The following is a 16,610-nucleotide window of genomic DNA, read 5'->3' on the forward strand; positions in this document are numbered from 1 at the left end:
TGCAATCCACATCCTAACTTATCATTGTGTAAAAATAGTTTTCTTTATGCCAGCTGTGATCTTTTTGCCAATGTCATTAAATTTACGACCTCTCGTTATCAACCCTTCAGCCATTGGAAACAATTTTTTCTTATTCAGGAAATGATTGTAAATAAAGCAGCTGGTAGAAAGGAATAATCCTTGGAAAAAGTGAATCAACTGTGTATAATTTCTTTTGGAAACTGTTTGAATATTTGCATGCTCTGTATGTGGGAAAGAGATTGCATTGTTTTGGAAAGGAATTGGATAAGCCAAAGTCTATTGGGTCACTTTTGTGGCATCCGTCATGGCTGCATTTTTGTAATGTTGGAGCAACTTGCTATGTATGATATAAGGCAACCCGAAAAAAAAAAAAATCTATTTGGCAGATTTCTTATAGTCAATAAGAAGGGTGTAATTTCATAGGATGGCACAGAAGGAGGTCATGTGACCAACTGAGCCCATGCCAGCTCTCTGCAGGAGCAATTTAGCAAGCCTCCTCAACCACCCTTTCCTTGTATCCTTATGAAAATTTTCCCTTCAGGTGTTTATGCAATTCCCTTTTCAAAGCCAGGATTAAATTTTCCTCCACTGCATTTCAGGCAGTGCATTCCAGATCACAACCATTCACTAAGTTAAATTGTTTTCCCTCACCTTGCCTTTGATTCTTTAGCCAATCACATTAAATCTTTGTCCTCTGGTTCTCAACCCTTCCACCAAATGGGAACAGTTTCTGTCTTTCTACTCTGTCTAGACTCTTCATGATTTTGAACACCTATCTAATCTCTGCTGAACCCTATCTTCTCTAAGGAGAATGCCTTCACATCCTTCCTAAAGTACACAGAATTGGAGGCAATATTCCAGTTGAGGACAAACCTGTGTTTTATAAAGGTTCATAATAACTTCCTTGCTTTTGTACTTTATGGGCCCATTTATAAAGCCCAGAATCCCATTTGTCTTTTTAACCACTTTCTCAACTTGTCCTGCCACCTTCAATCATTTCTGCACATATATCCCCAGGTCTTGTTGTTCCTCCACCTTTTTTAGAATTGTACCCTTTATTTTATATTGTCTCTCTTCATTCCTCATGTCAAAATGTATCACTTCACACTTGTCTGCATCAAATTTCATCTGCCACACGTCTGCCCATTCCACCAGCCTGTCTATATCCTCTCGAAGTCTATCACTATCATTCCCAACACTTCACAACAGTTTCAAATTTTATGTCATCTGTAAATTTTGGAATTGTGTGCTATATACCCAAGTCCAAATCAATTATTAATATCAAGAAAAGCAGTGGTCCTAGTACAACTTGTGGGGAACTCCACTGTCTAGCGTCCTTGGCTCTGAAAAACAACTGTTCACCACTACTCTCCGTTTCCTGTCACTCAGCTTTGTGTCCATGCTGCCACTGTCCCTTTTATTTCACAGACTTCAACTTTTCTGGCAAGCCTGTGGCACTTTATCAAATGCCTTTTTGAAGTGCATATACACCACACCAAGCATATTAGCTTCGTCAAGCCCTTGTGTTATCTCACCAAAAACTCAATCAAGTTAGTTAAACACGATTTGCCTTTAACAAATCCATGTTGACTTTCCTTATTTAATCTGCACTTGTCCAAGTGACTGTTAATTTTGTCACAGATCATAGTTTCTAAAAGTGTTCCCATCACCAAGGCTAAACTGACTGGCCTATGGTTACTGGATTTATTCTTACACATTTATTTGAGCAAGGGTGTAACCTTTGCAATTCTCCTGTCCTTCAGCACCCTCCCTGTGTTGAAGAAGGATTGGAAGATTATGGCCAGTACCTCCACAATTCCCTCCCTTATTTCCCTTAGTATCCTTGGATGTACCATATCTGGATCTGGTGAATTATCAATTTTAAGTACAGGCAGCCTTTCTAGTACCTCCTCTTTATCAATTTTTAGCCTATCTAGTATCTCAACTACCCACTTTTTCATTATGGCCTTGGCAAAGGCAGATGCAAAATATTCATTTGGTACCTCAGCCATGCCCTCTGCTTTCATGCATACATGCCTTTTTTTGGTTCCTAATGAGCCCCACCTCTCTTCTTACCATTCTTTTACAATTTACATGCCAATTGTATTCCCTTCCATGTTAGTTACCACTCTCTCTTTGCCTCTTATACAGGGAGGCAGCAGCTCTTCTGAACTTGCAAATTTTCTACCACTTTCTCACGTCCCCTCTGAACTTTCTATGTTTAACCTGGCTTTCAATTCTATTATCAACATGACATTTGTTATACACAATCTTTCTCTGCTTCACCTTACCCTGTATCTCTTTCATCATCCAGGGAGCTCTGGTTTTGGTTGCCCTACCTTTACTCCTCCTGGGATTGTACCTTGATTGTGCTTGTATCATCTTCTCTTTAAAAGCAGACTATTGTTTTGCAAAACTTTGCCTAACAATCTTTGATTCCAATTTATCTGGGACAGATCCATTCCTAACCCACTGAAATTGGCCCTCCTCCAATTAAGTATTTTTACTCTTGAATCTCCTTCTCTCTTTCCATAGCTAATTTAAACCTTATGATACTATGATAGCGGTTTGCTAAATGTTCCCCTATTGGCACTTGATCCACTTGACCCACCTCATTCCCCAGAACCAGATCCAGCAATGCCTCCTTCTTAATGGGTAGAAAGGTACTGATCAAGAAAATTCTCCTGAACACACCTCAGAAACTCTACCCTCTTCTGCCCTTTACACTATTATTATTCCAGCATATATTAAGATAATTGAAGTCCCATATTATCACTTCTCTATAGTCCTTGGTCCTCTGTTATTTCTCTGCAACTTTACTCCTCCACATATTTTACATTAGTTGGTGGTCTTTCAAATACATCTAGTAATGAAATGGCATGTCTATTGTTTCTTAATTCTAACCAAATAGATTCTGTCCTTGACCCCTTAGAACATCCTCTCTCCAGCATGTGATATTCTCCTTTGCTAAGAAATAACACTCTTTTCACCTTGCGCACCAAGAGTCATCATTAACTAGGGTATAATCTGAATCAACCCTATCTGCTCTGTTTCAGCAACATACCTAAATCCCAACTTCTGGAAAACACCGAGTATCATAAAGTTGCTTTAGCAGCTTTAAATTTCAGTCATAAAGCTGAGGTTGCAATTTAGTGCCCTGAACCTGCATTGATAATGTGGTGCAGTAGAGCAATTTGAGAACAAAAATTGTCCAAGCCCTGTCACCAAGCTGTCACAAATTTCATGATGTTAGTATTGAAACACGGTACTGTGCAAACATCTTGTAAGTGAGCTATGTGGCAGTTATCTGTTTCAACCATAGCATGAACAGATGGAGCATAAAATAGGATAGGATTTATATTGATAGCTTCTTTGTGCTTTTATGTTCATCAGACAATAAATCACTTACACATGGCTACTAATATTTTAGAAATTCCTACTTTAGTACAACTCCTCTGGTAGAGCAACTTTCAATACAAATTATATGACAAAATTAATCTGCCAGACATATTGCTATTTTTCATCTTCCAGAATGTCAGTTGGATTATTAGGGCAACTGTATAAGACCAGGGGCAGAGCTTGTGGGGTGGAGGGCCTTTCCTTGGGGAGAGGGGTAACAACAAACCAGTAATGATTTAATGCATTGGATATCTAAGATTCCAGGTGGGCATATTTTTCCCTTTGTCTGTATTTAAGCAACCAGTGGTTATAATGCCACGGGCCGGTCCAGCAATGGTAAGGAAACAAGTGCAGGTGATTTTACTTTTACAATAAAGCTTTTGTGATAAGCTTCCAAAGAGTGAGTTTATTTCAAAGGAATAAAATACATTTGAGGTGCAAGTTGGCTAAAGTTGATTGGGAAAATAGATCAAAAGGTATTGAAGTAGATAAGCAGTGCCAAACATTTATAGAAATAATTTCAAGGTTCTCAAACAAAAATACATTTTATTGAAATAATAACAATAAGAACATAAGAAATAGGAGCACGTGGAGGCCATTCAGCCTCTCTAGCCGGCTTTGGCATTCAATAAGATCCTGACTGATTTGATCGTTGGCTCCACTCCACTTTTTTGTCTGTCCCCCATAACCTTTGATGCCTTTGTAGAATAAAAATCTGTCTAACTCAGCCTTGAATATATTCAATGACTCAGCCTCCACTGCTCTCTGGGGTAGAAAATTCCAAAGATTAACAACCCTCGGAGAGAAGAAATCCCTCCTCATCACATTCTGGGAGACCCCTTATTCTGAAATTGTGCTCCCATGTTCTAGATTCTCCCATGAGTGGAAACAACCTCTCAACATCCACCCTGTCAAGTCACCTCAGAATCTTAGATGTTTCAATAAGATCACCTCTTATTATTCTAAACTCCAACGAGTATAGGTCCAACCTTTCTTTATAAGATAACCCTTCATCCCAGGCATCATCTAATGAACTTTCTCAGAACTACTTCCAATGCAAGTATATCCCTCCTTAAATAAGGAAACCAAAACTGTATGCAGTGTCCTATGTGTGATTTCACCAATGCCATGTACAATTGCAGTAAGACATCTCTACTTTTATAGTTCATTCCCCTTGAGATAAATGGCAACATTCCATTTGCCTTCCTACTTGCTGCACCTGCATGCTAACATTTTGTGATTGAGAATCGAGGAAGTTTTGGAAGATTACTAACAATGCATCCATTATCTCTGCAGCCACTTTTTTAAGACTCCAGGCCATCAAGTTCGGGGGACTTTGGTCCCATTAGTTTTCCTAGTACTTCTTCGATAGTAAGAGGCGATTTGATTGAAATATATAAGATCCTGAGAGGTCTTGACAAGGTGAATGTGAAGAGGATGTTTCCTCTTGTGGGAGAATGTAGAACTAGGGATCATTGTTTAAAAATAAGGGGCCGCCCATTTAAGAAGAATTTTTTTCCCTTAAAGGGTCTTAAGTCTTCAGAATTCTTCCTCAAAAGGCAGTGGAAGCAGAGTCCTTGAATATTTTTAATGCAGAGGTAGATAGGTTCTTGATAAATGAGGGGGTGAAACGTTATAATGGGTAGGTGGGAGTATAGAGTTGAGGTTGCAATCAGATCACCCATGATCTTATTAAATGGTGGAGCAGTCTTGAGGGGCTGAATGGCTTACTCCTCCTAATTCGTATGTTCTAATGATGGTAATTGCTTTATGTTCCTTCCTCCCTTTTTCCCCTTGATTTTCTAATATTATTGGGATACTTTCAGTGTCTGCTATCATGAGGACAGATACAAAATAGTTGTTAGAAGTCTCTGCCATTTCCTTGTTTCCCATTATTAATTCCCCAGGCTCATCCTCTAAGGGACTGATATTTATTTTAGCTACTCTCTTCCTTTTTATATACTTGTAGAAGCTCTTACACTTTGTTTTTATATTCCTTGTTTGTTTACTCTCATTCTAAATTTTCCCTCTTTATTTTGTTTTAGTCATCCTTTGCTGGTTTCTAAAATTTTCTCAACTTTCTGGTCTGCCACTAATCCTCACAGCATTGTATGCTTTTTAAAAAAAATTGATACAACCCTTAACTTCTTTAGTTAGCTACAGATGATTCATCCTTCTCATAGAGGCTTTCTTTCTCAATGGAATATATCTTTCTTAAGAGTTAGAAAATATCTTCTTGAATGTCTGTCAAGGCTTCTCTATCATCTTACCTTTTAACCTTTTCCCCATTCCACTTCAGCCAGCTATGCCTTATTACTCATGTAATTGCCTCTATTTAAGTTTAAGACTCTAGTTTCAGTCCCACATTTCAACTGAATGTGAAATTCTTACATCTTATGGTAACTCTTTCCAAGAGAGCCCTTTACTCTGAAAATTCCTGTCCCATTACACATTACAGGGTCTAAAACAACCTGTTTCCTGTTTGGTTCTAAGAAATCGTCCCAAAATGATTTCTCACTACTTTACTGAGCTTGTCCTTTACTAACAGAGTTACCCTACCCTCTCTTCCTTCCTTCTTATCCATTCAAAATGTTAAGTACCCTTGAATGTTCAGTTCACAGCCTTGGTCACCTTGCAACCATGACTCCGTAAAGGCTATCATATTATGCTCATTTATTTCAATTTGTGCTATCAGTTCATCTATCCTGTTATGAATACTGTGTGTATTCAGATAAAAGAGCCTTCAATTCTGTCGTCTCCCCATTTGTGGCTGGGTCTTTAGTTGCCTAGGCCCCAAGCTCTGGAATTTCTCCATAACACCTCTTCACCTCACTTTCCTTCTTTAAGGGACTTCTTGAAACCTACCTATTTGACCAACTTTCTGATCAGCTGACCTAATATCGCCTTATTTAGTTCGGTGTCATACTTTGATTTATAGCGTTCCTGTGAAGTGCCTTGAGACTTTTCCTTACCTTAAAGATGCTTTATGAATATAAGCTGCTCGTTTTTACAATTTTTCCCTGCAATGACCCTAGTTGTTGGTGCTGTCTTGTTTGTACACTCTTGTAAAACTTATACTTATATAGCATCTTTAACATAATGAAATGGCTCAGACTGTTGCCAGGGAGATGGATGGAGTCATTAGTTAGGGAACAGAGTTTGGAGCAGGAGCCAAAAACAATGCTTCAGTCTTCCCAATATTTATTTGGAGGAAATTTCTGCTCATCCAGTATTGGATGATGGGATAAGCCGTCTCATAATTCAGTAATAATGGAGGAATCGAGAGATGTGATGGTGAGGTAGAACTGGGTGTCATCAGCATACATGTGAAAACTAACCCTCTGCCTTCAGATGATTTCACCAAGGGGCAGCATGCAGTAAGAAATAGAAGTGGGGGCGGGGGCTAAGGATAGATCCTTGGAAGACACCAGAAGTAATGTTGTGGGAGCAAGAGAGAAACCACAACAAGTGATTCTCGGACCACAATTAGATAATTAAAAGTTGAACCAAGTGAGAGCAGTCCGACCCCAGTGGAGAGGCATTGGTGAAGGATGCTGTGGTGAACCGTGTGAAAGACTGCAGACAGGTCGAGAAGAATGAGTCACATAGCATACCACTTGTAATTTTGATAAGAGCTGCTACGGTAATTTGGCAGTGGGGGAAATCCGATTGGAGGGATTCAAACACAAGAGTTCTGGGAAAGATAGGAATGGATTTAGGAGGTGACAAATGTTCAAAGACATTAGAAGAGGAAAGAAAGGGAGTTGGAGATGGGACTGTAGTTTGCAAGAACAGTGGTGTACAGAGCTGTTTTTTTTAGGACAAGGGTGATGACAGCAGATTTAAAGAAAAGGTCAATGCCTGAAGAGAGAGTACTGGTTACAATATCGGCTAACACGGCGGGGGGGGGGGAGGGAGGAAGGGAAGTTGGGTGATCACAGTTTAGTGGGAATAGGATTGAGGAACAGCAGGTGAATATCATGGACATGATGAATTCAGAGAGAGCATAAGGGGAGATGGGAGAAGAAACTCGAGAAAGATGTGAGGTCAGGGCTGGGGGTGCAAGCATTAAAGGAAATCAAACGGAGGGATGTGGTAAAGGCAGCTGATTGGATTGTTTGGATCTTCATGACAAAAAAGTCTGAGTTCCTTGCACTTGCTATTAAGGGTACAGGTGAAGGTGATGTGAACATTAACAGGGGTTGCAAAAGGCAGTTTGCAGTAAAGAAGCCAATGTTAAGCTTCCACAGTAATAGAGATAGAGATCTACTCCCTCAGATAGAGTTTTATTTCTAGTGTATAAAACTCTCTAGAGAATTTGTCTCACCTGTTATCCTTTTTATACAACCAAATAGGTACTTAGGTTTTTAACTAATAATTAGCAATTGAACTCCTTTAACTGCTTCCTTCTAAGTAATCCTTAAGTTTATATAATCACAAAAAAACAAACATCAATATATATTTTTAATTCAATAAATTCACCTTATTCCCCCTCCTTACAACCCAATGGGTACTTAGATTATTAACTAATAATTAGCAATTGAGTTTCTTTAACTGTTTCCTTCCCCAACAGCCAAAGGTTATCTATGTATTCAAGGATGACCATCCAATAGCGAGCAGATTTAAAAAAATATATATACTTTATTCATAAAATATCTGGAAGAACATTACAAAACATTTCAAAATCGCCATCACAAAAAGTACAATCAGATTCAACTTTTACACATGGATCACGAGGTGCTTCAATACAATCAATGAATATTACAATCATTTCAATATGGTCATTACAGACAATCAGACAATGGTATCAACTTCTCTCCCCCACCCCTTAAACCAGCTTATATTTCACCCCTCTCCTAATTTTACTCAGTTCTGTTGAAGGGTCACGAGGACTCGAAACGTCAACTCTTTTCTTCTCTGCTGATGCTGCCAGACCTGCTGAGTTTTTCCAGGTAATTCTGTTTTTGTTTTGGATTTCCAGCATCCGCAGTAGTTTTTTGTTTTTATTATTATAATGGTATTGGAGTTATCAACATTTATCATGTTGCACTCTGAGGTGCTTCAATACAATTATAATACAATTAGTATTCAATGCATACATTCATTGTGAGTTGTACAGCCAGAGGGGCTCTCAACAGTTCCCAGCCCCTCGGTGCACTACAACAGAAAGGTCTTCAACAGCAACCTTTCCCCATTGTGCCTTTGTGGGGTCCAATAGTGAGCAGTTTTAGCAGGCAAGAGGTGGACCTGTTACTTTATATAGTCCAGTTAGATCTGGTGGGTGGATGGCTAAACCAGTTGTCTGCCATATCCTTTCAAGCTAGTGTTTCTTGACTTAGGGGAGTCGAGATGATTGCCAAAGGGTATGGTCAGAGAGAGAGAGAGAGAAAGAGAGTAATGGCTTTATTGGGGATTAGGACATCTTGTGATTGAGTAAATTGGTAACTACAGAAATGCAGCGACCAGAGGGCCTAAGGCTAGATAGCTGGGATTTTGAAAGTGCAGTCGTAGGTGAATTGGGGATTTTTTTTCCCCCAGGGGCGGATATTGAAGGTGGTTGGGGCTTGGAAAAGGGATGTGGGTGGCGAGTTATACGTGTTCAGAGATGGACCTCATGTGATAAATGAACATAGTACATCAATAATATCTAGCTTCATTTAAGGTTGTTATACAACAGCCTTAATCTCCTAAATTGGGTTTCATTCATGCACTTTAAAAGCGTTGAGTCTTTCTTTGTTGTCTCCTTTCAACACAACCGTGGTGCCAATAACCGCTTCGCCACCCCGGCACCACAGTTACACTCTCATTGCACAGGGTTTTACTCCAATGAATCGCCAAAAGGGTTGAAGGGTCATGAGGACTCGAAACGTCGACCCTTTTCTCCACCGATGCTGCCAGACCTGCTGAGTTTTTCCAGGTAATTCTGTTTTTGTTTTGGATTTCCAGCATCCGCAGTAGTTTTTTTTTTGTTTTTAAAGGATATTCCCTGTTGCGTTCAGCACGCAAACTTAGCCAAGTAACTCAGCCGCAGGGGACCGCGAGAGAGGCTCACCACCGGCGTCATTAACCGAATCTCATTCAAATCGCTGCAACATTCGCATCCCTCCAATCAACCCCCCCACCCCCACCAAACCGGGGCCCAGGCACCGCAAGGGGATTGGTCAGTTTGTCGCCCTTCCCGCCAATCCGATTGGATGATATTCCGACCACCCACCGCCCGCCACCAGGCTCATTCTCTGATTGGTTACCGGTCCGTGTTGTTTGTCGCTCTGCTGGTTGCGATTGGGTATCCCCACCGCCAGTCAGCGCTCCTCTTACCCGCCCCCCCCCCTTCCTGTTTCTACTCCAACCAAGATGTCGGCGGTGAGCAAGGTCCTGGCTCCGCCCAGCCTGTCCCGGTTCTGCGGGGCCATGACCGGGGCGTTGTTGGGGGATTGTATTGGTGGGGAGTTCGAGGGGAAGGAGCTAGTTAGAGTGCAGGATGTGATTGAAGCTGTCCGCGCTCTGGAGGAGCAGGGGCAGGAGGAAGGTAATGATGCCACTGAGTATTGACAGGGCAGTGTATGTGGAACACCGAGCTGTATTTTTTTTTAAAAGGCTGTGTAACTGGTTAAAGCTCTTTTTTGAGTATTCAGTACACTGGAGCACACTAACGCGGGCTTGGGAGTGTTTTGGTGCTTTTCAAGTCACACTGATGTTTGTAACCTTTACTCACAGAACACACAAATATTTGTTCTCCTTCCACACCTGGTGTTAAAACCTATAGAAACGCATTCACTCTTTAAAAAGAAATCTCTGTACCATTTTTCTCCCCCCCACCCCCCTTAGTGCTTTACTTATTGGCTGTTGCATCATTTGATAAAGGTTTGCAGATGTAAAGGCACCGCAAGAATTACTGTTGAATAGGTTTTGTGTGAAGTTTAATTTGGATGGTTGGCGTCTAGTTTTAGACTGGATGGACCAGTTACTGAGAGAATTTCTAAAATGCATTCTGGATGCAGTGTTTTTAGGAAACCCCTTGTTTTTCTGTCTACCTCTGTGAGGAATGGTATTATTTTGAATTTTTTTTTTACTAGAAAAGTAAACAGTTCAAGCTCTGCCCTGCCCCTCTTCTCTCTGTTTTACAATCTGGAAAAGGCCTTGTGTTCAATTGACGTAAATGAATATTCTGTGTATTTGATGTTATAAAGTTTTGACCTGTTGATGTGAAGAATGCAGATGTTGTGTATGGCCACACTAGCTTGTAATCTCCATGTAGGGGCAGCTTTAACTTTTTAAATGGCTTTCCCACATAACAGGTGCGGCAAAGGGAAATGGTACATTGTTTTTAATAGTGGCCAATTCCCTCTGTGAAGATGTCACTGTACATGTTCTTGAGGCTGTATTTAGAATTTCAGTATTGGTAATAACCAATACAAAGACAAAATCCCTGAAATCTGAAGCAAAAACAGCAAATGCTGGGAATACCTAGGGCATTCTCTCTCCATCCGGGAGAGAAACAGGTAACGTTTTGGGTTGATGACCTTTCTTTCAGAGCTTGAAAGGTTTAGATGGGCAATAGGATTTAAACCAACACAGGCAGGGAAGGGCAAAAGAACAAGAAAGGCCTTTGATAGGTTGGAAAGCAGGAGAGACTAAATGACGAAAGGGATGATGGTGCACAGCAAAAGATGATGGTAAAGGGATAAGTAAAGAAACAACTGATGGGTCTGGAGGAGGTGTAATAAGGAATGGCAGAATAACTAACAGATGCTGTTTGAAAAGCTGAGGGCAGAGACTATGATCCAAACTTGGTGCTGAGTCTGGAAGGTTGTAATGTGCCGAATCAAAAGATTAGGTGCTTTTTTTTTTGGTTGCCCGACTGGTTCATTTAGGCACACGGCCACCCACGCATGGTAACATAAATGGACTGATTTGTGTGTGCCCTGTGTGAAAACTTTCTATTGAGGTAATATTGGTCACGAGTGTTTAATTGTTCACCACCAACTGACAGAAGGAGGAAGCTCCATCAACATCCCAACCTCAACGATGGAGGAGCCTGGTATGAGTGCAAAAGACAAAGCTGAAGGTTTCAACCATCTTCAGCTAGAAGTAATGAGTGAGTGATTAATCTCAACCTCTCCCTGAGGCTCCCACGATCAGGCAATTCAGGTTACACCACATGATGTAAAGAAATGATTGAGTGCACTGGATGCAGCAAAGGCTATGGGCCCTGGCATCGTATTAGCTGTAGTGTTGAAGAGCTGTCCTCCAGAGCTAATTGTGCCTGTAGCCAAACAGTTTTAGTACAGCTACAAGACCTGAGGTGTCAGCTGTGGCTCAGTTCATAGCACCCTCACCTTTGAATCAGAAGGTTGTGGGTTCATGTCCCACTCCCGGAAACCAAGAACTGTGAATGTACTCGAAAGAGTTACAATCTGTGACTGTTGATAACTCGAAAGAGTTACAAGACCTGACAGTGGGAAATTGCAGAGGTCTGTCTTATCCACAAAAAGTAGCGCACAGCCAATTGAGCCAATTACCACTCCATCAGCATACTCTCAATTGTCAGCAAAATAACAGGTGATGTTTTCAATATTGCTGTCAAGTGGCAGTTACCAATAACCTTCTCACCAATCCCCTTGGTTTAGGATCTGTCAGGACCACTTAATTCCAGACCTCATTACAGCCTTGCCCCAAATATAGACAAGAGCTGAATTGCAGAGGTTAAATGAGAGTGACTGCCCTTGACGACAAAGCAACATTTGACTGAGTGTGCCATCAAGTATAATTGAAGTGAGTGGGAATCAAGGGGAAAACTTTCCACTGGCCGGGGTCAGGCCTAGCACAAGGCAGATGGTTTTGCTTGTTGGGAGACCTTGTCTTTAATTTAGGACATTGCTACAGGAGTTCTTTTGGGCAATGTCCCAGACCCAACCATTTTCAACTTCATTTAACAATTTATCTTCCATCATAAAAGTCAGAAACTGGGATGTTTGTTGATGATTGTACAGTGTTTGGTTCTGCTTGTGTTTCCTCTGAAGCAGTCTATGCCCAGGTGCAGTAAGGCTTGGGTTGAGAAGTAGCAAATAACATTTGTGCCATGGCAATGACCATTTCCAACAAGAGAGTCTGACCATCTCTCCTTGACGTCTAGTGGCACGACCACCTTTGAATCCCCTACTGTCAATATCCTGGAGTTCACCATTGACCAGAAACTGCATTAATACTGTGCTACAAGAGGCTGATCCTAGATGCTTAGCTGCTTGACTCCAAGAAACAAGCAGCACAGCTTTGCAGTTTTTCCAACTGTGTGCTCTGCCATCATGTTTGTCTGGTATTGGTATAGAGCAGACAATTGTAAAGTTTTAAAATAGAAACACAAAGCTGGAAATACTCAGGTCGGGCAGTATCTGTGCAGAGAAAGAAGCAGAGTTATCATTTCAGGTTATTAACCATTTTGCTTCATTAACAGTACAATATACTAAGTGGGATGGCTTCTTGTCACTGTACCTGTACTTATCAGCTTGCAAGAATGCTTCAGGTCCCATTTGCTATTTACATGGATGTGGTGGACATTTTGTGTTGTGGCCAAGCACTAACTGGCACTGTACTCTGAGGTTAGTGTTTTATTTGTGCTAGAGTTATATTCGTGTGATTTCTGTGTCTTTTAGTTTCTCAGCAAGTTCCTTTAGACAATCAATTTATTTTTCAGGTTCTTTAGTGTATTCAGATGATACAGCAATGACGAGGTGTGTGGCACAGTCACTGATAACCAAACAAGACTTTGACGAAGTGGATATGGCTAAAAGGTAACATATTACTGCATCCAAAGGGATAAAATACTGTACTGCAGAGATCTTAAGTTGTCCTGTGGCATGGTGTTCTGATTTGAACCCAAAAACCATTGTAAATATGCTAAACTCTTAGCTGATATCCTACAAAACACTGCTGGGGGTGTATTGCCTATCAGTCTGTTACAGTTGCAGTGACATTGTGAGCTTTGAAATTTATAATGGAATGGAACGGAAAACATTTTGTCTCTGAGGAAAGTAGTTTTTGTCTCTTCATATTGCATCTATTTGTAATTATTGTGCTTCCATGCCATACAGCCACTTACAGTTCTGTTTTGACGTTGCAAAGTTAGTGTGATTAGATCCTTCACTCATTTATCACATCCAAAAACAGGCATTTGGTTAATATTTTTACCTTGCTCTAATAGACTGAAGATACTAGGTTGCACTTCTTGGATGGTGAGACTCCCTCTTGAAAGTAATTTTTTAGTCTTATTCTTGGATTTCTTGTGCTGCTGGATAAAAATGAGCAACATGCATCAAGATTACTGGAACTGGCTTTGAAAGTGCACACAGTAAGATGCAGCAGGAGGGTCTGGACTGGCTGGTTCACTTTGTTTACTCTTCCTGCAGTGTTTCCACTTCCTGAAGTGGAAGAGGGAGAAGGGTGGTGGGGATGGAAAGAAAGAAGAAAAGACACTGAGTAGCATAAAATGAGTTGGGGAAGAGTGACTGTGATATTTTGCATGGATTAGCATTTGGAGGATTGAAAACAAAAACCTGTATTTGCCTGCTCTGCAGAGCAGTACTTGGGCATTTAAACGGGTTGATTGAAATTTTTAGTTAAACTCTGAAGAGGCAGTGGTGCAGTGATAATGTCACTGGACGTGTGACCCAGAAGCCTAGGTAATTGCTCTGGGGCTCATGGGTTCAAATCCTGCAATGGCAGCTAGTGGAACTTAAATTCATAAAATCTGGAATTAAAGGCTCGTCTCTGTAATTGTTACAATAAAACAATTGTTGATTTGCCTTAAAAACCCATCTGGTTCACTAATGCCTTTTAAGGAAGGGAATCTGTCATCTTTACCTGGAGTGGCGTACATGTGATTCCAGATCCACAACAACTCTTAACTGCCCTCTGAAATATCCTAGCAAGCCACTCAGTTCAAGAGCAATTTACCGATGGGCAACAAACGCTGGCCTTGCTTGTGACACCAATGTCCCATGAAAGGATAAATTTAAAAGGTAACCATAGACTAGAAGTATAATAGGCACTGTATCTCCTATTGTATAAAGAGAGACTTGCGTTTATAAAGCGTCTTTCACAACCTCGATGTGCCAAATCACTTCACGGCTAACGTACTTTAAGTGTAATTGCTGTTATAATGTAGGAAATACGGCAGCTGATTCATACACAGCAAGTCCCCACAAACAGCAATTAAGCAATGTGATTCGGGGATAAATATTGGCCATGACATCAAGATTCTCTCTCTCCCACCCCCCCCCCCCCCCACCCCCCTCCACTCTTCAAATTAATGCATCCCTTATCTCCATCTGAGTGCGCAGTTTGGTTTGACGTCTCACCTGGAAGATGGCTGCTCTGACAGCGCAGCACTTCCTTTGGTACTGCACTGGAGTGTCAGCGCAGATTTTTATACTCCAGTTCCTGGAGTGGGACTTGAACCCATAACTTACTGACTCAGGAGAGAACTGACCCACAGTTGTATCCTTTGTGTTCTCTTTTCTAAATCCTCCTTCAAATTTTTGATTTTAAAATAATGCAAAACAAGCATTAACTATGTTGACCAGTGAAAGGTTTATTGAATAAATGAAGTTTTAAAGACTTTTTCCTCCAGAGAAAATACTGTTGAGAATATTTGGCAGGTGATTCAATGAATTTCCCCTTATTTGTTTTGGCATTTGGAATAAAAAGCCACCAGGAGATAAAAACACAACTGGATGTTTAGTCTGTAAATATGCATTGCTTTTGACTCCTTTGTAGAGAAACCATTTAAAATTAAAAGACCCCTGACTATAGCCTACTTTTTATATGGCTTCGAACTAGGTTCTCGTGTTCTATTATTGGCAATGATTAAGTACTGTACATGGAGCATGTTGCACAGGAGACAATTGGTGATTTATATCATGCTAGCAAGGGTAACACAATAACTGACATATACAGGCCATTCTGAGGAGTGTAGGACAAAGCCAAAAGTATCACCTGTACAGCATTCTGTTTCTACTACCTTTGGTAGAAATCTTTTTCAAGATTCTTTATGGTTTTAGTGAGGCATATAATCATTAAAAAAAACTTGATTTTTGTTTTTAATTAGGTGCAATAACATCCCCAAATGATTAATGCATTTTTCTCTTCCTTTCACATTTCTGTTGATTTCCTCCTCCGTAAAATTTAAGTTGACTTCCTTACTGAAATACAATACTATCCTTTCTGTCTTCCCTCTGTCTCCGCAATTGAGCATTTCTCATTGTGATTTCAATCTTCACCTGAATTCTTCCCGCTGCCTCTGACCTTGGAGCATTCCTGTCTTCAATTAAACTCATTTTGCATGCACAAGTCACCCACCAAGGTCTGAGCACTGATAAAGAACTACGAGAGCTCTAATATTTGTCGTTTCTGCCATAAATTATTCAGCCCACCTTCAGTCCCACTTTTCTCATCATATGTACGTGGGCAAAACCCTCCCTCAACTTTCCTACATTGCAACAATGACTACATTTCAAAAGAATTTCATTGGCTGTTAAGTGTTTTGGGATGTCCTGAGGTCATACAAGGCATCAAATAACTGCAAGTCTGAATTTCTTTCTCAATACACACTCTCCAATTCCCAACTCTTGAATTTTTTGCCCTCTATGCATCAAGCTATCTGATCCCTATCTTCAAAATCCTTGTGTCCATCTAGTCAATCACTAACCCCCACCATCCCACTTAACCCTCGTGGTTCCCCCTGGCAAATTTGCCATCTTCAACCTTCCAAGTCAGAGCTTCACAGAATCACAGTGTAGAAGAGGCCCTTCGGCCCATCGATTCTACAACGACACGTGAAAAACACCTGACCTACCTACCTAATCCCACTTACCAGCACTTGGCCCATAGCCTTGAATGTTATGATGTGCCAAGTGCTCATCTGGGTACTTTTTAAAGGATGTGAGGCAACCCGCCTCCACCACCCTCCCAGGCAGTGCATTCCAGACCGTCACCACCTTTTGGGTAAAAAAGCTTGTGGTTTATTCATCAGCCATTAGATTGTGTTGCTGTGTTTGCTGTTCTTTGTTAAAAATATCTGTTGTTTCAGGATCATCTTGGAGGATGGAGACCATTCCAGGCTCTTGCCCAACTCTTGCTCTGAATTCCCACCCGTTTTAACATGAATTCCTGGCCCCTATGCTGGTTTACAC

The 16,610-nt window shown here is 40.8% G+C and overlaps 1 protein-coding gene across 2 annotated transcripts in view; it reads left to right on the plus strand.

The window, feature by feature from the left end:
- Positions 1–9,761: 9,761 nt before the first annotated feature.
- adprs (ADP-ribosylserine hydrolase) overlaps positions 9,762–16,610 on the plus strand; it is a 37,386-nt gene continuing 30,537 nt past the window's right edge. The window contains exons 1-2 of one of the 2 annotated variants that reach the window (XM_078567083.1): positions 9,762–9,949; positions 13,115–13,211. In XM_078567083.1, the coding sequence (XP_078423209.1) occupies positions 9,775–9,949; positions 13,115–13,211 (272 nt within the window). In that variant the 5' untranslated portion in view covers positions 9,762–9,774. Of the gene's footprint in view, positions 9,950–12,842; positions 13,020–13,114; positions 13,212–16,610 lie in introns of those variants that run through there. The other variant, XM_078567084.1, reaches the window with a different exon arrangement.

The sequence above is a fragment of the Cetorhinus maximus genome, chromosome 21 (genome assembly GCF_964194155.1).
Source record: "Cetorhinus maximus chromosome 21, sCetMax3.hap1.1, whole genome shotgun sequence".
Taxonomy (NCBI): Eukaryota; Metazoa; Chordata; class Chondrichthyes; order Lamniformes; family Cetorhinidae; genus Cetorhinus; species Cetorhinus maximus.